A 25,561-nucleotide genomic window follows, 5' to 3' on the forward strand; every position below is an offset into this window, starting at 1 on the left:
TTGGTATTGCATTAGATTGTTATAAGATGTACATTTTTTGTTTCTTCAGCTTATAAACCGCCTTGAGAATTGTAAGATAGAAAGATGGTATAGAAATTAAAAATGAGGAGGAGGAGGAGTATTAGGGAGGCTGATCAGGGGGCTGAAAAAGTTGGACAAAGCAGGGCACCAGCTGAAAAGGACCATATAGGACAATAAAGCTTAACACCGCCTCCCAAATTGCGAAAGTATCATGGCGCTCTCTGCGGAATTAGATGCATTGGACGCATCCCCAAAACAAGAGAAGAGAGGGCTACCTTATTCTCCCCTCCCAATCTCACAAATTCTATTCTTTTTAACTACCAAGGAAATCGGGCTGCTTTTGGGAGGCCTGGCAGAGAAGATTCTGCCCCTGGCACCCCCAGGAGGCTGTCTCCTGCCGCTCCGGGTTGTAAAGATGGCTGCCGAGGTGTTCCAGGAAATCTTGTTGACGTGCCGCCATTGGGTAAGGCTGTCTTCCTGCTGGTACAGCTGAAGTCAAAACGGGCTCTTCAAAGCCTTGCTTAGATTCGTGTTTTGTACGTTTACAAGTGTCTTATAGCAGCAGCAGAGCACACAGCACCAGTTGCTGGTAGCTGCCATTTTGTTTCACCTCAGAATGCCTCAATTCGGTGTTCTGGGTTTTTTTGGGGGGGTGTGGAGAGGTGGATACTGCCAAGAATAGGGGCTTCCATGCTTTTTGTGGTGGCTGCCATTGTGCCCCTCAATATCCTCCCTGGTCACATCCTTTATTAATACAAATGGCTTCCCCCAAAGAATTCTTGGAACTTTGTTAAGGGTTCGGGAGGGGGGGAGACCGTAGCTCTGCGAGGGGCGAGCGACACATTTCCCACAAGTCTTTGCAGGAAGACAGTTGCGTTAAATGTATGATGTATACTGTGACCCTTAATTAACAAGGCTGGTTTGGGGCATTGGGGGAAAACCAAAATGGTGGTCGCTAAGAACTGCTGTTCATGTCAGCTCTGGCTTCTGCTGGAGGCAGCTGGCATTTCAGGAGGCCTGTTAGATCCTTGCACCAAAAAATAATAAATCAGTTGTCATTGCTGTACACCACCCTGATGTTCCTGGGTACTGGGGTTGTGGCGCTCTCTGGGGTTGTGGCGCTCATCTCGCTTTACTGGCCGAGGGAGCCGACGTACAGCTTCTGGATCATGTGTCCAGCATGACTAAGCCGCTTCTGGCGAACCAGAGCAGTGCACGGAAACCCTGTTTTCCTTCCTGCCGGAGCGGTACCTATTTATCTACTTGCACTTTGACGTGCTTTCGAACTGCTAGGTTGGCAGGAGCAGGGATCCAGCAACGGGAGCTCACCCCGTCATGGGGATTCGAACCGCCGACCTTCTGATTGGCAAGTTCTAGGCTCTGTGGTTTAACCCACAGAGCCACCCGCATCCCTCTGAATAGGAGCGTCTTAACAACTCTCAGCACCCTTAACAACCACAACTCCCAGAATTTTTTAGAGGAAGCCGTGACTGTTTAAAGTGGTATCATATTGCTTTAATATATGATGTAGATGTGGCCTTATTTTGTCTCCTTTCCCTCCCATCTTTTTATCCTCTCGCTTTCCACATGTCTCAAGTTTCTTTATTGGTATTGCCTGGATTTTTAAGGATGTCCTTTAGCAGCCTTCTACTGACCAGTAAGGGAGCTGACTCATTTGTTTTATTCTCTCTAGGGAGCGGTGGAAGGCTGCAGCCTGGGATTCACGAAATTCTGTGCCGCTTTGCTAAGCCACCCAGACCCAGAGCTCCAAGATATACCAAGGAAAGTGCTGAAGCAGGTACCTTAGCAGTTAAACATCCCATCTAGGTTAAAACATAGGAAGCTGCTTTATACTGAGTCAGACCACTGGTCCGTCTTGTGCAGTATTGTATGCACTGACTGGCAGTAGCTTAATAATAATAATAATAATTTATTACTTATACCCCACCCATCTGGCCGGGCCTCCCCAGCCACTCTGGGTGGCTCCCAACAGAATATTAAAAACACAAGAAAACATCAAACATTAAAAATTTCCCTAAACAGGGCTGCCTTCAGATATCTTCTAAAAGTCAGTTGTTTATTTCCTTGACATCTGACGGGAGGGCATACCACAGGGAGGGAGCCACCACCGAGAAGGCCCTCTGCCAGGTTCCCTGTAACCTCACTTCTCGCAGTGAGAGAACTGCCAGAAGGCCCTTGGTGCTGGACCTCAGTGTCCAGGCTGAATGATGGGGTGGAGACGCTCCTTCAGGTATACAGGACCAAGGCCGTTTAGGACTTGAAAGGTCAGCACCAACACTTTGAATTGTGCTCGGAAACGTACTGGGAGCCAATGAAGATCTCTCAGGACCGGGGTTATATGATCTCGGCGGCCACTCCCAGTCACCAGTCTAGCTGCCGCATTCTGGATTAATTGCAGTTTCCGAGTCACCTTCAAAGGTAGCCCTGTTGGTTTCTGTTTCCCTCACTGAGCAGCAGCTGCAAGTCACAAGACTATGTTTTCACTCCACAGTTCAGTTACTGTTGGGTTCCCACGGGAAAGGGAGACGGGATGTGACGTTCACTGGTTTCCTGTTTCTTTTGTTCTGTCGTTCTTTGTTGGAGTTGCTCTCTGCTTCTCACAGAGACAAGATGTATAGTTGTATGCTCTCTGCATAGCTTAGAAATAAAGCTTTTCGCAATGTAGCCATACCTGCCTCATCCTTTCGTTGTGGACGTTGGAGTTATACTCTGCTGGGCTCAAGCCAAGATGAGCCGTATCAGCTCGGTGGAGCTGAATTTCTGACAAGCCTCACGTAGAGCGCATTGCAGTAGTCCTAGTGGGAGATAACTAGAGCATGCAGCAGTCTGGCAAAACATTCTGTGGGCAGGTAGGGTCTCAGCCTGCATACCAGATGGAGCTGATAAACAGCTGCCCTGGACACAGAATTACAATCAGAATAGTTCCGACAGTGGAATGGTCTCCCTCAGGAGGTGGTGGTCTCTCCTTCCTTGGAGGCTTCTAAGTAGAGGTTGGATGACCATCTGTCATGGATGCTTAGCCTTACATGAGCTAAATTGCTAGGGGTTGGACTAGAGGACCTTTGGGGTCCCTCAGTTCTGTGATTCTATCCCTGAACTACCTCCACATTCAGAAGCAACAGTTCTGCTGAGTACCAGTTTGCTGGGAATCACAGGAGAGGACGGTGCTGTGGTGCTCAGGTCCTCTCCTGTGATTCCCTGACAATGTCAGGCGCATCTGGGCTCGTTTTTTGGGTCATTTAACCACTTGTCAACTGAGCTGGGGGGCTTCTTTTTCTTTCCAGGGTTTGGCTTTGTTAAGCAGCCCCAGGAACTGCTCCATCACCCGCAGGGCAGCCGGCTTCCCCATGCTCTTCCTGTGCGTTGTGGTCGGGGAAGACCCCTCCAAGACTCGTCCTCTCCTGGCGAACTGCGTTCAGAGACTGCTGTCTTTAGCCGGCGAGCCTCTCCCCGAATATTGGGACCAGACGGTGGACTTGCCTCAGGTAATAGAGAACAAGTAATGGAAGGTCAAAGAAAGGTGGGCAAGTTTTTGGCAGGGCAGAATCTGATCATTGATTTCATCACTAGCCAGGAACCTGGAAGGGTCAGTTCCAAGTAAACAGAAAATGGTTTGGCCTTTTTACAGCATCAGTCAAAGAGGGGTTAGATGAAGTAAGAAAAATTGAAATGCAGATCCCAGTAGTGGAGTAATTTGTTTTGATTTATAGGTCGCAAAGAACACCCTAAAAGAAAAATTAGTAGATTGAAAACAGTGGTGCCTCGGTTGTCGAATGTAATCTGTTCCGGAAGATCGTTCGACTTCTGAAACGTTTGACAACTGAGGCACAGTGGGCAGTCAGCAAAATCCATTGAGAAAATGGAGAAACGCACCTCGGAAGCCGCTTGAACTTCCAAGGCGTGTTCGAAAACAGAAGCATTCACTTCCGGGTTTCCGGCGTTCGAAAACTGAAACTTTCGGCTTCTGAAGCATTTGACAACCGGGGTACCAGTGTACTATGTTGAACAGAAGATTTGTAAAGTATATTGTGTTTTAAATAATCCTGAGTCCTGAGGTGCTGTTCACGGATGGGAGGAAAGTAATTTGTGTCTGTATATATAAAAGGTAAAGGGACCCCTGACCATTAGGTCCAGTCGTGACCGACTCTGGGGTTGCGGCGCTCATCTCGCTTTATTGGCCGAGGGAGCCGGCGTACAGCTTCTGGGTCATGTGGCCAGCATGACTAAGCCGCTTCTGGCGAACCAGAGCAGCGCATGGAAATGTCATTTACCTTCCCGCTGGACCTATTTATCTACTTGCCCTTTGACGTGCTTTTGAACTGCTAAGTTGGCAGGAGCAGGGACCGAGCAACGGGAGCTCATCCCGTCGCGGGGATTCGAACCACCAACCTTATGATCGGCAAGTCCTAGGCTCTGTGGTTTAACCCACAGCGCCACCCGCGTCCCGTCTGTATATATATTCATACCCTAATTGACATTGCTTTCGGTCTTGGAACATTAAAAAACAAAATGAAGCGCAGGAGATTATACGCATAGATGCTGAGCGCATAATAAAACTCGTGCCAGTTTTGTTTTTAAGGTGAGGGAGCAGAACGCCCCCCACCCAGAAAAATAATTTTTAAAATGTTGTGTTTCTTTTGTAGCCCCAGAAGGGATCCTGGGCCCGATTCACTTAGGAAGGGTGTTATTAGCTGCTGGTGTGGTGGAACAGAGAAGCACTCCTAACATGGCACCACTGCAGCTTCCCTGGATGTTAAGCTGCAAAACAATCTCTCTTCCTTTTTCCTGCATAGGTTTCGGCTCTCCATGTGCTGCAGACCCTGGTCCGTGGCTCCGGTCTTGGCACAGCCCTGAACCAGTACGTTACGCCCATGGTGGTGTTATTTCTCGAGGCACTCCGCTCCCCCAGCTGGGCCATGAGAAACGCAGCCATCCAGCTCTTTGGTAGGCAGTTCCCTTCCCATTACCCCAGGGGTGAGAGCTCCGTAGGACCCTCGTACCTACGGGACCGCCTCTCCTGGTATGTCCCACAGAGGAACTTACGGTCTTCAAACAAAAACATCCTGAAGGTCCCAGGCCACAGAGAGGTTAGGCTGGCTTCAACTAGAGCCAGGGCTTTTTCGGCTGTGGCTCCCATCTGGTGCAACGCTCTGTCACAAGAGACCAGGGCCCTGTGGGACTTGACATATTTCCGCAGGGCCTGCAAGACAGAGCTGTTCAACCAGGCCTTTGGCCAGGGCGCAGCCCTCCTTTGGCAATCTTCACAGAACTTTAGCCTAATGGTTGCGATCAATTTGAGTTGAATTAATTTTATAATGAAATGATTTTAGAATGTTGTACTATTTTATTGTTGTTAGCCGCCCTGAGCCCGGCTTCGGCTGGGGAGGGTGGGATATAAATTTTAAAAATATTATTATTATTATTATTATTATTATTATTATTATTATTATCATCATCATCATCATCATTAGTGGCTGCGCTGTCAGCCTCCCAAGGCCCACATCCCCATTCAGCTGTGAAGCTCGCTGGGTGATGACCTTCGGCCAGCCCATTGCCTCCCAACCTGTTCTACCTCGCAGGTTTGTTGTTTGAATTAAATACGGAGGGGTGAGTGGGGAACCACGTACACCACCTCAAGCTCCTTGAAGGAAAAAGGGAGTGTAAATGCCATTTTAAAAATGAATTAAATACGTCAGGACCACATTTCTTCTGCACATACTCATAGCCAAAGATAGGATAGGCAAACAGGCTGCAGGCTTTTCCATCAGGTCAAATGGGGCACTGCCTCACTGACCTGCCTTAAAAAAAAAAAAAAAAAAATTATTATTGTACTTACAGTGGTGCCTCGCAAGACGAAATTAATCCGTTCCGTGAGGCTCTTCGTATAGCGGTTTTTTCGTCTTGCGAAGCAAGCCCATTGACAGCTTAGCGGATTAGTGCTATTAGTGGTTTAGCGGCTTTTAGCGATCAGCTGTTAAGCGGCTTATCAGCGGATCAGCTGATAAGCGGCTTAGTGGCTTAGGAAAAGGGGGGGAAAGGGAAAAAACCCCGCAGGAACTCGCAAGACATTTTCGTCTTGCAAAGCAAGCCCATAGGGAAATTCGTTTTGCGAAGTGCCTCCAAAACGGAAAACCCTTTCGTCTAGCGGGTTTTCCGTCTTGCGGGGCACCACTGTATTCAACAATATGCAAAAATACATACCCGTTGGAAATTATTATTTTTTTATAATATACTGAGATAAAACAGCTACCTAGTCTAAAAGAGAACAAAGTCAGAAGACAAGGCAAGGAGGGGAGAAATCTAAAGGAAGTGAGAGAAAAGGAAAAGAAAGAAAACTAAAGGAGGATAAAGGAGAAGAAAATAAAAGGACTTCTAGCTCCCTGTCCTATGATATTCATTCCTTAAGATCTAACCATTCCATCTTCTATAAACCATTATTGTTTTCTATCTCCAAATCCGCATATTACAAGTTCGTTTTCTTCTTCACGCAAAAAGTCGGTAAGAACTTTCCAAGCCTTAACAAATAATCCATAATGATTTGCCTCTGATTAAACATGTTCACTTTGCCACCTCAGCCAAGCCCAATAGTTTTATCAGCCTCTATAGTGGGTACAGGTCTGTATTTCCATCTTTGTGCATCTCGCCTCTGTAATCATATATTGAAGTAATCTTCCACAATCCTTTTCCAGTTGTCTGCCCCCCCCCCAAAAAAAAGAGTTCTGGCTTCAGCTGAACATTAACCTTTAAAATCTGCTGTATCAATGTACGTATTTGCATCCAATATTTTTTTAGTCGTTTTACATGTTACCTGTCCTGATTCTTCCAATCCCACCTATCTTCTTACTTCCTTTTTTTAAATAATATTTTTATTCATTTTCAAATACAAATTTATAAAATCACATCAAGATTTTCACACATTCTTCTTTTGAACATCCCTCAGTTTCTCTGCCAATCTTCCATTTTAATTTTTTACATTTACGCATTTCCTATGCCTTTTGACATACCCCTTCCAATTCTATTCCCTTTTTTACAATAGTCCTCAAACTTTCACAGAGCATCCTGAAAACCCACAAGTGTTGTCTGTTCATCACATATGCTTTTCAGATAACCTGCAAATTTCCCGCAGTCTTCAGTGAACTTATGGTCCCGTAAATATCGAATCTTCCCTGTTAATTTGTCCAATTCTGAAAAATCCATCAGTTTCATTCTCCATTCTTCGACCGTTGGTAAATCTTCCTGTTTCCATTTTTGGGCCAGTAATATTCTCGCCGCTGTCACTGCGTATTGGAAAAGTTTACAGTCTTTTCTGTTTAGTTCATTTCCTACTATTCCTAGTAGAAAAGCCTCTGGTTTCTTAACAAATGTATATTTCAACATCTTTTTCAGTTCATTATATATCATTTCCCAAAAGCTTTTCACCTTTTTACATTCTCACCACATATGGTAAAATGTCCCTTCTTTTTCTTTACATTTCCAACACTTGTTACATGTTTTGTACATTTTTGCAAGTTTTACTGGTGTAATATACCATCTTTATACCATTTTCATACCATTTATTGGCCGAGGGAGCCAGCGTACAGCTTCTGGGTCATGTGGCCAGCATGACTAAGCCGCTTCTGACGAACCAGAGCAGCGCACGGAAACGGCGTTTACCTTCCCACTGGAGCGGTACCTATTTATCTACTTGCACTTTGATGTGCTTTCAAACTGCTAGGTTGGCAGGAGCAGGTACCGAGCAACAGGAGCTCACCCCGTTGCCGGGATTTTAACCGCCGACCTTCTGATTGGAAAGTCCTAGGCTCTGTGATTTAACCCACAGCGCCACCCGCGTCCCATATATCTATTTAGGTACAGATAAAAGACCAGGTTCCTGGTGCCATCACTGGATATAAAATGGCTCTGTGTTCTTTTCATCCTGCTGTTATTTTCCCCCTAGGTGCCCTGACTGTCCGTCTGCTCGGTCGGACGCGGAGTTGGGACGATGCCTGCGATCAAGATGGGGTGAGCCCTGAGGCCCTTTTCACCCGCTACCCTCAGCTGAGGAGCATTCTGCTCAAGGAGTTAGCCGTGGCTGCAGAGGAGTCCACAGGGCCCCAGAGAGGGAGGTTTCGACTCTGCCCGTCCCTCTACGCCATCCTCACCTTTCTGGCAAAACTCCAGCCTGGTGGCGCAGATACATGGAATAGGTAGGCAACTCAGGCAGAATCTCGCCCGTGGTGGGAGGGAGGCACCAAAGGCAGTGCTGGATTTATGTATAAGCTAAACAAGCTATAGCTTAAGGCCCCCCTCTCTTGGGGGGCCCAAAAAAAATGTAAAGGGGGGAAAACCTGGCTGTACATTACCAAAATATAAGAAAAAAATAAAACGAAACCTACATACAGTACAGCAATAGTGTTTTGTGTTGTGTAGGCTCCTATGATGTAAGTAATGGGCCCTGCCTGCTAGCCTGCTCCCTAAAATATCACTGGTTTGCTCATTTCTATATATAGGGTGGGACACAGGTGGCGCTGTGGGTTAAAGCCTCAGCGCCTAGGGCTTGCCGATCGAAAGGTCGGCGGTTCGAATCCCTGCGGCGGGGTGCGCTCCCGCTGCTCGGTCCCAGCGCCTGCCAACCTAGCAGTTCGAAAGCACCTCCGGGTGCAAGTAGATAAATAGGGACCGCTTACCAGCGGGAAGGTAAACGGCGTTTCCGTGTGCGGCTCTGGCTCTGGCCAGAGCAGCGATGTCACGCTGGCCACGTGACCCGGAAGTGTCTCAGGACAGCGCTGGCCCCTGGCCTCTTAAGTGAGATGGGCGCACAACCCCAGAGTCTGTCAAGACTGGCCCGTACGGGCAGGGGTACCTTTACCTTTACCTTTTAATTTGCGTTGACATGCAATTCGTTTGTATGTAGCTAGCCTGTCCATATTATCAATCCATGTGCTCAATGGAATCTTTTTGCGGCTCTTCCAATTCATCAAAACAAGTTTCTTTGCTTCGAATATGGCACGGTACACCCATTTTTTTTTTTTACCCCTTGTAATCTCCCACGTTTCCGGTGTATAATTTAGAATTCAATTCAAATCCCCTAAATAACAATTTAATTTTATTATTCTTCCTTATATATATCTTCACCTTGCACCAAAATGATCTTATCATCGGGCAGTTAAACATCATATGTACTAAGTTCGCATTTTTACTCCCACATCTCCAGCAGTTGTCTGCAATTGTTATTAGGTGCAAGTATATTTTACATCTGCCAAGGCTGGCAGAACTGACAAATAGCAGCGGGTACAAGCCAGGAGTCCAGCTGGAAATGCTCCATAAAATTTGGCAGGATATAAGATGGTGGTTGACAACTTTTGGGGGACATTGTGGGCACATTTTGGGGGTTTTTTTTTTGTTCCTCTGGTGGGGCGCGGGGATGGGCTGCGGGCGCCGGTCACAAAATATCACTGGTTTGCTCATTTCTATATATAGGGTGGGACACAGGTGGCGCTGTGGGTTAAAGCCTCAGCGCCTAGGGCTTGCCGATCGAAAGGTCGGCGGTTCGAATCCCTGCGGCGGGGTGCGCTCCCGCTGCTCGGTCCCAGCGCCTGCCAACCTAGCAGTTCGAAAGCACCTCCGGGTGCAAGTAGATAAATAGGGACCGCTTACCAGCGGGAAGGTAAACGGCGTTTCCGTGTGCGGCTCTGGCTCTGGCCAGAGCAGCGATGTCACGCTGGCCACGTGACCCGGAAGTGTCTCCGGACAGCACTGGCCCCTGGCCTCTTAAGTGAGATGGGCGCACAACCCCAGAGTCTGTCAAGACTGGCCCATACGGGCAGGGGTACCTTTACCTTTACCTATATATATAGGGTGCCTACATTCTGCATGTGCAAATGGCTTTAGATACCGATTAGGTCCATAAATTACTATATAGCATATATTCCACACAAAAAACAGCGATAATTTGTTGATGACAAAGGACAGCTGGGCATATAAAGGGCCCCATTACCTTCAGTAGTTTAGGGCCTCATCAAACCTAAATCCAGCCCTGACCAAAGGTCATTGGACAGTCGCAGTCGGGTTTTGGGCAGGTATTTCTGCTTGCACCCCAAGGCACATTGATGGAGCTCAGCTCAGGGCTGTGGGTCAAGCCCCAAGTTAGGCAAAAAATAATAATATTCCTGCATTGCAGAGGTTTGGATTCAATGACCATCGTGGTCCCTTCCATCTCTTCAATTCTGTGGTATCAGATCAAATATTTATTGTTATGACTGGTGACCAGTGTTAAAGAAACAAAATAATACGTTATCCAGAAGTGTAAGTAGCCTAGAGTGAAATAAGTTTGGCATGAACACTTGAAAAGTAAGGGTCACGTCACAAACTCTAGACCTGGTGAGTTTTGCTTGCTGCAGCAAAGTACTTGGCCATACTGAGAGTGATAGATGCATTTTGGTCTGAAAGGCTTGGGAGAACACGCACACTGAAAGCTAGATACATACATTTCAGGGGCAAGAAGCCTGAGACCTGTAGTTTGTTAACAGTGCTGGGAATTGTAGCTCTGTGAGGGGTAAACTATAATTCCCAGAATTCTTTTTTTGGGGGTAGGAAATGTGCTTTCAATTTATGGCCTGTACATTAGAGGTATAAAGCATGTGACTTCCTCCCCAAAAATCCTGGGAGCTGTAGTTTGTTAAGGGTGCTGAGAATTGCACCTCTGTGAGGGGCAAACTATACTTCCCAATATTCTTTTGTGTTGGAGGTAATAAGAAATGTTGTGCTTTAAATGTATGGTCCTGTGCATTTAAAGCACATGACTTGCCCTGAAGAATTCGGGGAACTAATTTGTTAAGGGCACTGGGAACCATATTCTGAAAACACTGTCTTTCATCCGTTCCTTGTTCTGCAGTGATACCAACGCCTGCTTCCTGGAGCCCCTCCTCCGGCTTTCCGGAAACCCCATACATGCCGTGAGGGTGATGGCAGCCAAGGTCTTGGTCCCGTTAGTTCCTGTGACGGAATATGGAGGTGTCCTCTTCCGACTGGCCTCGGGTTTGCCGCTGCCGGGGGATGTGCTTTGCCACAACGCCCTGCATGGCAGACTGCTGCAGATCCAAGCCGTGCTGGCTCAGGCCCTGAATGCAAACTGGTAAGAGCGGCTCTCTGGTAGTGCCACCCCTAATACCTCTTTTCTTTTCTTTTTCAATTTTTTTTATTGATTTTCACAAAATTATAAACAGACAAACAAACAAACAAACATAAATCATGACCTTATTAAAATTACACTTATTAACATTGTTAAGTGACTTCCTCGCTTCCCCTTGGTTGGATTTCAATGCATATCCTTTTAACGGTTTTCCAATTCAGAGTTCTTGTACACTTAACTTAATCACTTAACATCATTATATCTTTCCAATTCAAAATTAAACATATTAATTCATCACTTAATTTATATAAAATCCTAAGCCAATCTAATACTTGCAAGCTATTTCCAATTAATTTAACTTAACGAATACTTACCTCTTTTCAGAGGTAAGTCACGCTGGGTTCAAGGGAAGCTTCCTCCTGGGTAAGCGTCTATGGAATAGCAGTCTAATTCTGCGTACATAACCAGACCTTTTGAAGGACAGGGCTTGCCCCAAGGAATCATGGGAAGTGTGGTTTACTGCTCGCAGAGCTACAGTTCCTGGCACCCTTAACAAACTACAGTTCCCAGGATTATTTGGGTGGGTGGTAGTCATGTGCTTTAAATGTATGGTGTATACGTGCATTTTTGTTTCATTCGAACGCCTTCTGTCTGTAGCTGGGTTTAAATTCTGGGAGGTTGGATAGTTAGAATGGAATGGTCTCAGTGGTGGGGTGCACATTTTCATTCTTGTTTATTTATGATTATTACTTCGCCAAAGTAAAATAGATAAATAATGAAGTCTCCTTCGCTAGATACCTCCCCTGTGATCAACGTTAGCCAGTCACGCGAGAACTACTAGGGAACTCTGAGATTTCTGTAACCAGCCAGTCCAACCTAAACACATCACAACGCATGCAAGCATTTACAATTTCAGTGAATTAAATGCCTGCACTTAACACTAATATGGTGGCCTTAACCTCCTTTCAGTCTTCCCCCCGATGTGCTGTTCTCCATCGCTGGCCAGTTGGAAGACCGTCTCTGGTTGCTCACCCCCACACAGCCATGTCCCCTCATTCGTACGGCCTACCTCCAAGCTGTTTCCCTCCTGATTGGAAGCTGTTTTCGAGATTTTGAGCAGCGAGTTCGAGAGGTGGTGAGCAGCGAACTGGCCAACTCTGAGCCCTTAGTGAAGCCTGGTGCATCTCAGGTTCAGGTATATATATATTTTTAAAAAATATTTAATCATTTTTTCAATACAAACAACAAAAACCACAATAGCACTAATAACACAATTTAAAAATTCAGATTTGAGTACTGATATATCTATGACTACACCTTTTTAACAATATTTCCCCACCTCTCCTCCCCCTACTTCCCACCACTATCCGCCTTATCGCTTAAATATTCCTTCCAGATTTCTTCATATTTATCCATTCTTAATTTGCGTTGGTGGGACGCAGGTGGCGCTGTGGGTTAAAGCCTCAGCGCCTAGGGCTTGCCGATCGAAAGGTCGGCGGTTCGAATCCCTGCGGCGGGGTGCGCTCCCGCTGCTCGGTCCCAGCGCCTGCCAACCTAGCAGTTCGAAAGCACCTCCGGGTGCAAGTAGATAAATAGGGACCGCTTACCAGCGGGAAGGTAAACGGCGTTTCCGTGTGCGGCTCTGGCTCTGGCCAGAGCAGCGATGTCACGCTGGCCACGTGACCCGGAAGTGTCTCAGGACAGCGCTGGCCCCTGGCCTCTTAAGTGAGATGGGCGCACAACCCCAGAGTCTGTCAAGACTGGCCCGTACGGGCAGGGGTACCTTTACCTTTACCTTTTAATTTGCGTTGACATGCAATTCGTTTGTATGTAGCTAGCCTGTCCATATTATCAATCCATGTGCTCAATGGAATCTTTTTGCGGCTCTTCCAATTCATCAAAACAAGTTTCTTTGCTTCGAATATGGCACGGTACACCCATTTTTTTTTTTTACCCCTTGTAATCTCCCACGTTTCCGGTGTATAATTTAGAATTCAATTCAAATCCCCTAAATAACAATTTAATTTTATTATTCTTCCTTATATATATCTTCACCTTGCACCAAAATGATCTTATCATCGGGCAGTTAAACATCATATGTACTAAGTTCGCATTTTTACTCCCACATCTCCAGCAGTTGTCTGCAATTGTTATTAGGTGCAAGTATATTTTACATCTGCCAAGGCTGGCAGAACTGACAAATAGCAGCGGGTAGAAGCCAGGAGTCCAGCTGGAAATGCTCCATAAAATTTGGCAGGATATAAGATGGTGGTTGACAACTTTTGGGGGACATTGTGGGCACATTTTGGGGTTTGTTTTTTTTTGTTCCTCTGGTGGTGCGCGGGGATGGGCTGCGGGCGCCGGTCACAAAATGGCTGCCATGGGACCTAACATAAAATGGCTGCCCTGGGGTGTGTGGTACAACACACGACCCAGTGGCGTAGCGTGGGTTGTCAGCACCCGGGGCAAGGCAAGTAATTTGCGCCCCCTAACCCGTGGATTTGCGCCCCCTAACCCTAACCCCCAGATGTTGCGCCCGGTGCGGCCAGCCCCCCCTGCACCCCCCACGCTACGCCACTGCACGACCACATCCAAAAGAGCAGGAAAAAGAGACCAGGATGCATAATGGTGCATTGTGTGGATTTTAGAGGGAGATATTTGCCGTATTTTTCGCTCTATAAGACACACCAGACCATAAGGCGCACCTAGTTTTTGGAAGAGGAAAACAAGAAAAAAAATTTCTGAATCCCATAAGCCAGGACAGCAAGCGGGATCGCTGCGCAGCTATTATGGGATAGATGCGTGCAGCCTCTCCTGGACAGTGGGTTGAAGGCTCCCCTTTCCCAAGAGAGGCTGCCTGCGGCTAAGGCTCCCCCAAGAGCTGCGCTCCCTTTAAAGAGCACGTGGAGTGTGTGTGCGGCTCTTGGGGGCTTTTCCCCGAGGAGGGCAGCCCTTCTCCCTCCTCATGGAAAAGCCCCCAAGAGCCGCACACACGCTTCACACGGCTCTTTAAAGGGAGTGCTGAGCAGAGCCTCCCGCCTGCATTCGCTCCATCAGAGGCACACACATTTCCCCTTACTTTTTAGGAGGGGAAAAGTGCGTCTTACAGAGCGAAAAATACAGTAATGGGATCTTTTGCAAGCATGCTTTTGCAGGGACATGCTTATTGATGTTGGACTGGCATTCCCTATGGGAGGAATAAGGGTGAAATTGATTTTGAAGGCCCCTGCTGAGATGCTTCATTGCAGCAGATGGTGCCAAATAAGACCAAAACAATCCGTAAGAAATTTAGGGTTTCCCCGTTGTTTCCTGTACTATTTGTTTGAATGCTGATGCCTACACAATTTTGATCCTCTATCCATGCCTCCTGCTGTTATTTTTTTACAGAATTATTTCTTCATAATTTCACCGTCCTTCCAAGGAGCTTTGGGGCAATGTGCATGGCATTCTTACCCTCAATTTCACAACATCCCTGTGAGGTAGACCTAGGGCCGGTGCAGGGAGCTTTGTGTCTGAGTGGAGATTTGAACCTGGATCCCTGCAATCCTAGTCCAACACCCTAACTGCTACACCAAACAGGGCTGTCTGAATACACCCAAACCCTGCTGTTCTTGGTTCTCTCCCAGATCGGTTCTGCCACATTCTGCCAGCATGCGGCCTGCTTCCTTTGTCATGAGGCCGTGAGATCAGGAGCTCCTGAGAGAATTGGCGAAGTTTGCTTGCTCCTGCAAAGGGGGAATGTCGATGTGCAAGTAGCCATTCTGACCTGGGTGACTGAAAAGGAGGAGGAAAACTGTCTGAATTCTAGCAAGGAGTTGCAAATAGTGTTACTGGTAAGCCTTGGCTTATTTTTTATTTATTGGCTTTACGGTATATACTGCCCTTCATCACAAGATCTCAGGGCGGTTCACCGAATAAAATACAGGATAAAGGTAAAGGGACCCCTGACCATTAGGTCCAGTCGTGACCAACTCTGGGGTTGCAGCACTCATCTTGCTTTATTGGCCGAGGGAGCCGGCATACAGCTACCGGGTCATGTGGCCAGCATGACTAAGCTGCTTCTGGCGAACCAGAGCAGCACATGGAAACGCCGTTTACCTTCCCACCGGAGCGGTACCCATTTATCTACTTGCACTTTGACGTGCTTTCGAACTGCTAGGTTGGCAGGAGCAGGGACTGAGCAACGGGAGCTCACCCCGTTGCAGGGATTCGAACCACCGACCTTCTGATCGGCAAGTCCTAGGCTCTGTGGTTTAACCCACAGCGCCACCCGCGTCCCTAAAATACAGGATAAAAACAAGTAAATAAGTAAAACCAAACAGCGAAACAATAACACACACACCCTTCCCACAGACACATTTAATGGATGTAGGATATTAATCAGCCAAAGGCGTGGTTGAAGTTTTTGCCTGGTGCTTAAAAATATATAGTGAAGGTGCCAGGCGGACTTTCCTGGGGAGAGCATTCCACAGACTGGGAGCCACTGCAGAAAAGGCCCTGTTTTTGTGTTACCACCCTCCGGACCTCATGTAGAGGATGTACACGAAGAAGGGACTCAGGTAATGGAAGCAGAGTCTGGGATGGTTTATATGGAGAGAGGTGGTCCTTTAGGTATTGCGATCCTGAGCCGTTAAAGGCTTAATGGTATTATTAGTAGTACTTTTTATTAAATTTACAGATCACTTTTTTTTTTTTTTACAGTTCTCATGCTCGACCAACTGAGCTGTTGTTGAACAAATTTGTTTCTTAATTTTTGGGCTGCAGAGGCATGTAGGTTGGTTCTCTGTATTGGGGGGCTAACCTGTGGTCCTCCAGAGTTTGCCATGCTACAATTCCCATCGCCTCAAATGTTGGCCATGCTGGCCATTGGGGCTGATGGGAGTTGTAGTTCAGCAACATCTGGAAGGGCACAGGTTTCTCCCCATCATGTCCTAGGTTATAAACCTTATTAGGTAAATGTAAAGGACCCCTGGACAGTTAAGTCCAGTGAAATGTGACTATGGGGTTGCAGCGCTCATCTGGCTTCAGGCCAAGGGAGCTAGCCTTTGTCCACAGTCAACTTTTCTGGGTCATATGGCCAGCATGACTAAACCAATTCTGGTGCAACGGAACACTGTGATGGAAACCAGAGCGCACAGAAACTCTGTTTACCTTCCCGCCACAGTGGTACCTATTTATCTATTTGCACTGGCGGGTTTCGAACGGCTAGCTTGGCAGAAGCTAGGACAAAGCAACGGGAGCTCACTCTATCACAGGGATTTGAACCGCCAACCTTCCGATCGGCAAGCCCAAGAGGCTCAGTGGTTTAGACCACAGCGCCACCCGTTCCCAATGTGAAATATGTTTCCCTTCTGTTGAATTAGGAGAAACTAGGTCAGATGCTGAAAGAAGGGGCCAACAACATGCTTCAGAAGTTATACCTAGAAGCTTGTGTGCATCTCTGTAGCAAGCTGAGCTTTTGGAGCCCGGCTTCTTCTCACGAGCTGCAGGGAGCTGTGCTCACAGAGACCAAGAGAGACCTGATCTCCATGGTGGGGAACGATGATCTCAGCCCAGAGCTTCTGGGACATGCGCTGTGTCTTACTCCTTTGCTCCTGACTCCAAGGTAAGTAGATTAATTGCCAGAGGAGCTAGTGTGGTGTAGTGGTTAAGAGCGGTAGACTCGTAATCTGGGGAACCAGGTTTGCATCCCCGCTCCTCCACATGCAGCTGCTGGGTGACTTTGGGCCAGTCACACTTCTCTGAAGTCTCTCAGCCTCACTCACCTCACAGAGTGTTTGTTGTGGGGGAGGAAGGGAAAGGAGAATGTTAGCTGCTTTGAGACTCCTGAAGGGGAGTGAAAGGCGGGATATCAAATCCAAACTCTTCTTCTTCTGAATACCTGCAGATCGCAGGTGGGCAGACTGCTGTTGTGCTCATGTCCAGTTTACAGGCTTTCTGCAAACATCTGTTCAGCCACTGTCAGAATAGGATGCTAGACTAGATGGGCCATTGGCCTGAACTAGCAAGGCCCCTTCTTAATATCTTTTGTGTCTGGGGTGGGGAACTTTGGCCTCCCAGACGATGCTACACTGCAGGAATGGCAGGTGAAATGGATGGAAAATGCAGAAATGGCTAAATTAAGTGATAGAATCAGGAAGAAAGTGTATTTAAGGAATATTTGTAGAATATCTGGAAAATTATTGTAAACAAAGACGTTGGCAGGTTTAGAAGAAATTCAGCAGTATATACGGTAGTTAACTGAGATAAGATTGAAAAAGAAAAACACAGAGATTGATTAGAATGTGCTGCAAAAAAAGGGTGACCAAAACAAACCATGGAAGGGGTGGAAGGGAAGTCAATATTAAATGTATGATATGTGTTTTGGTGACCATAAAAGTTTTTTTAAAAAGAAAAGATTTTTTTTTTCAAATTTTTTTTTATTAGTTTTCCAAATTTGTAACAAACATATCCACAAACATAAAAAGAAAACATCAGAAAACAAACAAACATTTATCCTAACTGTAATAATTCCACTTTTGTTATCATTGTTGGGTGACTTCCTCGAATCCCCCTGGCTGAGTTTCCATATAAATCATTGTATCAGTTTGCCAAAACTATTTTACTTGGTCCATTAACATCTTTCTTTCTTTTCATTTTGACTTTTGTCCATAATATCCTACAACATCACATATTTAGATCCTAGGCCAATCTGATACTCGCAAGTAATTCTATTTAAATTATCTTAACAAATTTAACCAAATAATCTTTAAATTTATTCCATTCTTTATATTTTATTTTTTTAAGATGTCGCTACACTACAGCTTTCATCATCCCTAGCCATCTGTCATTCTGACTGGGGCTGATGTGAGATTGAGTCCAGCAATGCCTGGAGTGTCACGGTTTCTCAGCACAAAAATATACAGGTTCTCCCTGTTCCCAGCACAAAAGTGCTTAAAGGCAAGGGTGGCATGGAACGACCTTGAGGGATGGTTTGCTTTCAGTTTTCCGAAAATAACACGCAGTCGTACCTTGGAAGTCGAACGAATCCGTCCAACTTCCAAAATGTTCAGAAACCAAAGTGCGCCTTCCGATTGGCTGCAGGAAGCTCCTGCAGCCAAACGGAAGCCGTGGAAGCCCCATCAGACGTTCAGCTTTCAAAAACAGTTCGCAAACCGAAACACTCACTTCCAGGTTTCAACCGTTCGGGAGCCGATTTGTTCGAGGCCAAGGCATTTGAGATCCAAGGTATGACTGTACTGGAAAAAGGACCTCCTGGCATTGGAAGGGCCACGTGCTAGAGACAGACACTTGGAAGTTAATTAGTGTTGGCCTTCGCTCTCACTTATTACAAATACTCTTTCCTCCTGGGGCAGTACTGAGGATTATCCTTTACTGGAACAGTGGTGTGCAGTCATCGACCAGTGCAGCAACCCCCTGTCTTCAGAGGTGCTCAGAATGGCTGTGGCAAAGTCGCTGAGAATGTCTGGAACCGATGTGCTCTGGAGAGCCCAAGATTCCTCCAGCTCGCCCCTGCGTGCCCTGGCATTACGGTACGTAGCTATGGGGCCAGGGGTCCAGCATCCTTGGCAAGCTACCAGGGCCATAGCTGTCAACTTTCAGATTTGAAAATAAGGGATCAGCAGCCTCAAAAATAAGGGATCAGCAGCCTCACCTGTCCTGGAGACAGTCTACGGGATATCTAACAATCCGGGATAGCAGCGGGAAACGGCACTGGAATAAGGGAATTTCCCGCAAAAAAAGGGAAGGTTGACAGCTATGGCCAGGGCGCAGCCGACAACCTCTCCACCCTGCCTCTCCCAGCTCCCACATTTATTCCCCAAGCAGCACCTGGGGCTTGCTCTACCTACGCATTTAGTTCCCCCCACAATGAAAACTCTGACCCAGTGTCACGGTGGGAAATCAGGTCAGCTTTCTGTCCATTGCACAGGGCTGAGATCTTTTGAGACCTCGCCTTCCTGCCGCCCTCCAAATCGATTTTGTTTTGATTTGAATTTCACTGCCTGATTTCACAGCCTGATTGGTGTGGCCGTTTGCCTGCTTCAGGACGAAGACCAGGAAGTGAGGCACGAGGCCTCCATCTTTGCCAGCCTCGTGGCGCAACGACAACAGGTAGCCTCGGGGCTTCCCCCTCAAAGCGGCTGCATCTTGCTTCAGAGCAACAAGGGCCTGGTTCTCCTACTGCAGTTCCTGCTGGAGAAGTTTGGGGATTGCCCAGAAGCCTTTGCATCTCTGGTGTGTCACCTTCCTTCTGTGGACTTTGGAGACGCCTTGGCAGAGTTAGAAGCCAAAGGGTGAGGAACAGAAGGAGCCATGGAACTGGAAGGGGGGATAGATGCAAACAAGGAAGAAGCTGCTTTATACTATGGTTACCAGATTTTTTTCAATGAATCCGGGGACACTTTTTTTTTATGTTGAGTAGCAACAGGGAGTCAGTAGTGGGGATGATTAGGCAAAAGACCCTGGGCCCAAGCACACATGCATATTGTATAAAGAAGAAGAAGAGGAGTTTGGATTTGATATCCCGCTTTATCACTACCCGAAGGAGTCTCAAAGCGGCTAACATTCTCCTTTCCCTTCCTCCCCCACAACAAACACTCTGTGAGGTGAGTGGGGCTGAGAGACTTCAGAGAAGTGTGACTAGCCCAAGGTCACCCAGCAGCTGCATGTGGAGGAGCAGAGACGCAAACCCGGTTCACCAGATTACAAGTCCACTGCTCTTAACCAGTACACCACACTGGCTCAAAGCCCTTCTTTCGCACCCTGTGAAACATAAATGCACAGTTTTTTAAAAACTGGGCAACAGCACGCTGCACGCCCGTGACTCTCAAGCCTTCCTCAATCTCCTGCCCCCTTCCTCCTTTGTTTTGACTGATTGGGGCAGGATCGGGAGTCGTGGGCGGGCGGCTGTTGCCCAGTTGTTGTTTTTAAAAATCTCTGCGCATTTATGTTTCACAGGGTGCAAAAGAAGGGCTTTCCACATTGCCTGGCAGAGAAACCATGTGTCTTGCACCCCTCCTGGGCAACGCCCGCTCGTGACTCCCAAGCCTCCCTCGACCTGTCAAAACAAAGGGAGCAGGGGGAAGGAGATCTGTACCGCCAGACATCCCTGGTTCCCCTTCAGCAGCAGCAGTGGCAGCGAGCAGCTCCTGAAGCCAGCCAGAGCCAACTGCGCTACCAGGCTGGCTCCGGGCTGCTGAGGCTGCCACTGCCACGTTTCCCGGGGACAAATTTGCAAATCTGGGGACAGAATTTGTCCGGTGACAGATTTGCAAATCCGGGGACTGTCCCCGGGAAACGGGGACATCTGGTAACCCTACTTTATATTAAATTAGACCAGTTGGTCCGTTCAGCACAATTTTGTCTACCCTGGTGGGCAGCAGCTCTACAGGGTTTGTGGCAAGTGCTGGGACCACCAAAACCCTTCTGGTGAAGGGCAGTTAATAATCTAACCACCACCACAAGGACTTCTGTATGTTATTGGACTACAGTTTTCATCACCCCGATCATTGGCTGTACTGCTGAGACTGATGGGAGTTGGAGTCCAACGACATCTGGAGGGCACTGAGTTAGGGAATGCTGCTGTGGAGTCTGACCCAATGAATTTCTTTGTTATCTTGCTAGGGACTTGCTAAGGAAGGCCATATAGCTCAGTTGTAGAGGGTGGCGCTGTGGGTTAAACCACAGAGCCTAGGACTTGCCGATCAGAAGGTTGGCGGTTCGAATCCCCGCGACAGGGTGAGCTCCCATTGCTCGGTCCATGCTCCTGCCAACCTAGCAGTTTGAAAGCACGCCAGTGCAAGTAGATAAATAGGTACCACTCTGGTGGGAAGATAAATGGCGTTTCTGTGCGCTGCTCTGGTTCGCCAGAAGCAGCTTAGTCATGCTGGCCACATGACCTGGAAGCTGTACGCCGGCTCCCTCAGCCAGTAAAGCAAGATGAGCGCTGCAACCCCAGAGTCGTCCGCGACTGGACCTAACGGTCAGGGGTCCCTTTACCTTTAGAGAATCCACTTTGCATGCCAAAGGTTTCAGGTTCAATTCCCCGGACACTGTAGGAAGAGCAGAAGACCTCAAATGAGAACTTTATTTAAGTTCTCATTTAAGAAAAAAACCTGAAACCTTCCTCCTAGGTATAATGCCACCAGAAATCAAAAAAGAAATTAGACCCCTTTTTATGTACACGACAGTAGCAGCCAGGATCTTAATGGCAAGAAAGTGCAAATAAAACACCTATGGTAAATGAGTGGTAGGTCCAAATAATAGACTATCTGCAGCTGGCCATGATGATAGGGGGAGTCAGAGGTTATCCAAAACAGAAAGTACAGAAAGAATGGGAAATCTTTAAAGAATATCTGGAAAACTATTGTAATAATAAACATCTCCTGGCAGAACTAGAATGATTTTTGTAAAATAAGAAATATAATATTTTTGGTATCTGATGAAAACAAAGAAATACAGTAATCTGGAACTGTGTGTGAAAAAATAATAGAAATAATAATACAATGAGTCTAATCGGAAGTCAAATGTGTTTACAGTGGTGCCTCGCAATATGAAATTAATCCGTTCCGTGAGGCTCTTCGTATAGCGGTTTTTTCGTCTTGCGAAGCAAGCCCATTGACAGCTTAGCGGATTAGCGCTATTAGCGGTTTAGCGGCTTTTAGTGGATCAGCTGATAAGCGGCTTATCAGTGGATCAGCTGATAAGCGGCTTAGGGGCTTAGGAAAAGGGGAAAAACCCGCAGAAACTCGCAAGACATTTCGTCTTGCGAAGCAAGCCCATAGGGAAATTCGTTTTGCGAAGCGCCTCCAAAACGGAAAACCCTTTCGTCTAGCGGGTTTTCCGTCTTGCGAGGCGTTCGTCTTGCGGGGCACCACTGTATTTCCCCCCATTTATTTATTTATTTATTTATTAAATTTTTCTTGGAATTTTATTTACAACATAACATAACAGAACCCCCCCCACCCCCCAATACACATTAAACATGAACATAACATAGTGAACATAACATACAACAGTACAAACAACATAAAAGACTTCCTTTATCGTGTATTTGGCCTACTTATTTACTTCTTATAAACTGTGTCCTTTATGAATAATTATTAAGATTTTTCTAATTATAACTGAAATATCCACAAAGTCTTTTAATTTTTCTTTAAATCTTCTTCTTCTTTTTCTCTCTACCTTCTTTTTTGGGGTCCTTTTCTTTTTCTTCATATGCTAAAAAAGAGGTAAAAGTTAAATATGAAAACTTGAGTAAGTTAAAGTGATGCTCTTCAAATTTTCAGCTATTGTTAAAGATGGTCAATTGTAATGAACTGATGTATTAGTGATTGTGGATTTTTTGTTATTGTTGAATCCTAAATATAGTATTCAAAGAACAACAACAACAAAATAGGAAGAGGAGAAGAAAAAAGTTATTTAGCTCGCTAAATCAAATACAGTGGCTTTTAAGCACATCTCTCTCTCTCTCTCTATTTCAGGGTCGTCAGTCTTTACAAAGAGGATGAGCCCAACATTTACGCAGAACCAGTTATCTTTTCTCAAACACTGCTGCCTTTTCTCCTCCAGCTGCTTGGCAGAGCGTCCACCTCCCTGAAGCTTTGGGTACCGATGCAGCAGTGGCTAAAAGCCACTGGGCCTGGAGTCTTCTCAAGCCTCCATCACTGCAGGCTGTGGTGGAGCCAAGGTGGGTTTGAAACCTGCAGAGCAGTTATTATTACTGTTTATTCAATTTATGTACCGCCCTTCATCACAAGATTTCGGGGCGGTTCACAGAATAAAATACAAGATAAAACACAAGTAAGTAAATAATTAAAACAAAGACTACAAAACAGTAAACCCTTCCCACAGTCGCGTTTAAAAAGCCATAGGATAATAATCAGTTAGGAACATTTTTGCCTGGCACCTAAAATATATATACCTGAAGGAGCGTCTCCACTCCCATTGTTCAGCCTGGACACCGGGGTTCACCTCCAAGTGCCTTCTGGTGGTTCCCTCACTGCGAGAAGTGAGGTTATAGGGAACCAAGCAGAGGGCCTTCTTGGTAGTGGCGCCCACCCTGTGGAACACCCTCCCATCAGATGTCAAGGAAATAAACAACTATCTGACTTTTAGAAGACATCTGAAGGCAGCCCTGTTCAGGGAAGTTTTTAATGTTTGATGTTTATTATTATTATTATTATTATTATTAATCATACAGTGGTACCTCTGGATGCGAACGGGATCCGTTCTGGAGCCCCGTTCGCATCCTGAGTAAAATGTAAGACGTGACTAGCGTGTTCTGCCGCTTCTGCGCGAGCGGCGAAACCCAGAAGTAATGCACTCCATTACTTCTGGGTCGCCGCGGAGCGTAACTTGAAAATGCTCAGCCTGAAGCACATTTAACCCAAGGTATGACTGTACAGTGGTGCCCCGCAAGACGAACGCCTCGCAAGACGGAAAACCCGCTAGACGAAAGGGTTTTCCGTTTTGGAGGTGCTTCGCAAAACGAATTTCCCTATGGGCTTGCTTCGCAAGACGAAAATGTCTTGCGAGTTCCTGCGGGATTTTTTCCCTTCCCCCCCCCCCCCTTTTCCTAAGCCCTAAGCCACTTATCAGCTGATCCGCTGATAAGCCGCTTATCAGCTGATCCACTAAAAGCCGCTAAACCGCTAATAGCGCTAATCCGCTAAGCTGTCAATGGGCTTGCTTCGCAAGACGAAAAAACCGCTATACGAAGAGCCTCACGGAACGGATTAATTTCATATTGCGAGGCACCACTGTATTCTGTTGGGAGCCGCCCAGAGTGGCTGAGGAAACCCAGCCAGATGAGCGGGGTATAAATAATAATCATCATCATCACTGGGAATTGCCATCCCAAATGTCTTGAGGGCACTCAGTTGGGGAAGGGCTGGCCTCAGCGCTCAAACATGTCTCCTGTGTCTTTCAGCTGACAGCGCTTCTCTGCACCTGAAGGCTCTGGGTTGTCCAAAAGTCCACATTGCCATCGCAGCACTGCTGGTCAAGGCTGTCCTTGTGGCAAGCATGCTGGAGGTCCTGGAAAAGACGAGTCAACCCAACGTCGAAGGGATTGACTTCACTGCCCAGAAGCTGAGATGTGTGGCTTTGTCTACTCAGAAGCTGCTGACTCAACATGGAATGACTCTGGCAATCAACTTAGAGACAGGGCAAGACTCATTCTGATTTATTTATTTCGTGACTCACCAAGGGCTTTTTTTTAACAAAAACCATAAAGGAGAAAGAGGCTGCTACTTGGGAGATCACCATTGCATCCTCTTTTTTTTTTTTCCAAATGCATTTTTATTGAGGTTATACACATAACAAACATACAAACAGATACAAAAGAAAAAATTATAACAAAAAAAAAAACACAAAAAAGCGTCAGGATATACAAGCCAACTTTTTCCTCTCTCTAACTATACAAAGATAGATTAATCTGGCTGTTTCACAAAACAGTAAACGATTAAAAAAAAAAAAAAAACACGCAAAAACCATTGCATCCTCTTACACAGAATAGAGGGACTTGCTGGCCCAAAATCTAAATTTCCATTGATGCAGGTTGCTTCCAAATGGCCAGGACCAGATGGAATATCTTTCCATCCACCTAAAGATGTTTTGGAGGTTTCTCAGTGTTAGGTTGTGGGTGAGCATATCAGACGACACAGCGATTCTTCAAACAGCTCTTGTTTATTCACAGGCCAGAACAGAACTGAACTGAAGGGTTCAGCCAGCCTGCTTATATAGAGCTCCACTACAACGCAACTGTAACACTTTCTGTAACTACCCAATCACTGAATGTCACTTTCGATCCCTTATTTGCATATGTGGACCTGAGTGAAAACTATCTACAGTATCCCCCTGCTGGCCCAGGGTGAGAATTTCAGTACATAACACTCAAGATGAAAGGCTTGCATGTCACAGCTCAGCTATAAGAAGCTATTGGGCAGGAGGTGGGAAGTCAAGCCAGGAAAGACCACGCAACAGACAGGAAGTCTCTATGGCTCTTCCTGTTGAGGCCAATCAGTAGCCTTAGTGGGTGGAATCATGCCAGTGCCTAGCGATCCTCTGCTACAGGCAGCAAGAACTGTTGGTGCTCCAGATGTATTGATGAACTACAACTCCAGCCCCAGCAAGCATGACCAATGGCCAGGCGTGATGGGAGTTGTAGTTCAGCAACATCTGGGGGTGGGCAAAAGTTTCTTCTTCCCTGCCCTTAACAGTGTTGGCTTCCCCCTTCTCCCCTCCACCCCAGGTAAATGTTGTGCTTTCAGGGTAAGGAGGACAGTGCAATTTAACAGTCTGCACTACTGTGGGGTAGATTTTTACTGGGAATGCAGCTCAGTTTTTTTTCTCAGCTGGCTGCATTTTACTGCATCTGTTTTCAAGGCTTCTTTGCTCTTGTTCTAA

At 46.5% G+C, this 25,561-nt stretch overlaps 1 protein-coding gene across 2 annotated transcripts in view; it reads left to right on the top strand.

Moving 5' to 3' along the window:
* LOC307204656 (tRNA (32-2'-O)-methyltransferase regulator THADA-like) overlaps nt 1-24,368 on the top strand; it is a 66,553-nt gene extending 42,185 nt beyond the window's left edge. The window contains exons 19-31 of one of the 2 annotated variants that reach the window (XM_079956304.1): nt 347-484; nt 1,715-1,819; nt 3,327-3,527; nt 4,836-4,986; nt 7,979-8,228; nt 10,916-11,155; nt 12,122-12,347; nt 14,779-14,985; nt 16,516-16,757; nt 18,508-18,684; nt 19,168-19,446; nt 22,636-22,841; nt 24,084-24,368. In XM_079956304.1, the coding sequence (XP_079812430.1) occupies nt 347-484; nt 1,715-1,819; nt 3,327-3,527; nt 4,836-4,986; nt 7,979-8,228; nt 10,916-11,155; nt 12,122-12,347; nt 14,779-14,985; nt 16,516-16,757; nt 18,508-18,684; nt 19,168-19,446; nt 22,636-22,841; nt 24,084-24,337 (2,676 nt within the window). In that variant the 3' untranslated portion in view covers nt 24,338-24,368. Of the gene's footprint in view, nt 1-346; nt 485-1,714; nt 1,820-3,326; nt 3,528-4,835; nt 4,987-7,978; nt 8,229-10,915; nt 11,156-12,121; nt 12,348-14,778; nt 14,986-16,515; nt 16,758-18,507; nt 18,685-19,167; nt 19,447-22,635; nt 22,842-24,083 lie in introns of those variants that run through there. The other variant, XM_079956305.1, reaches the window with a different exon arrangement.
* The last annotated feature ends 1,193 nt before the right edge of the window (nt 24,369-25,561 follow it).

Source organism: Podarcis cretensis (assembly GCF_951804945.1).
Source record: "Podarcis cretensis genome assembly, chromosome: 16".
Lineage (NCBI taxonomy): Eukaryota > Metazoa > Chordata > Lepidosauria > Squamata > Lacertidae > Podarcis > Podarcis cretensis.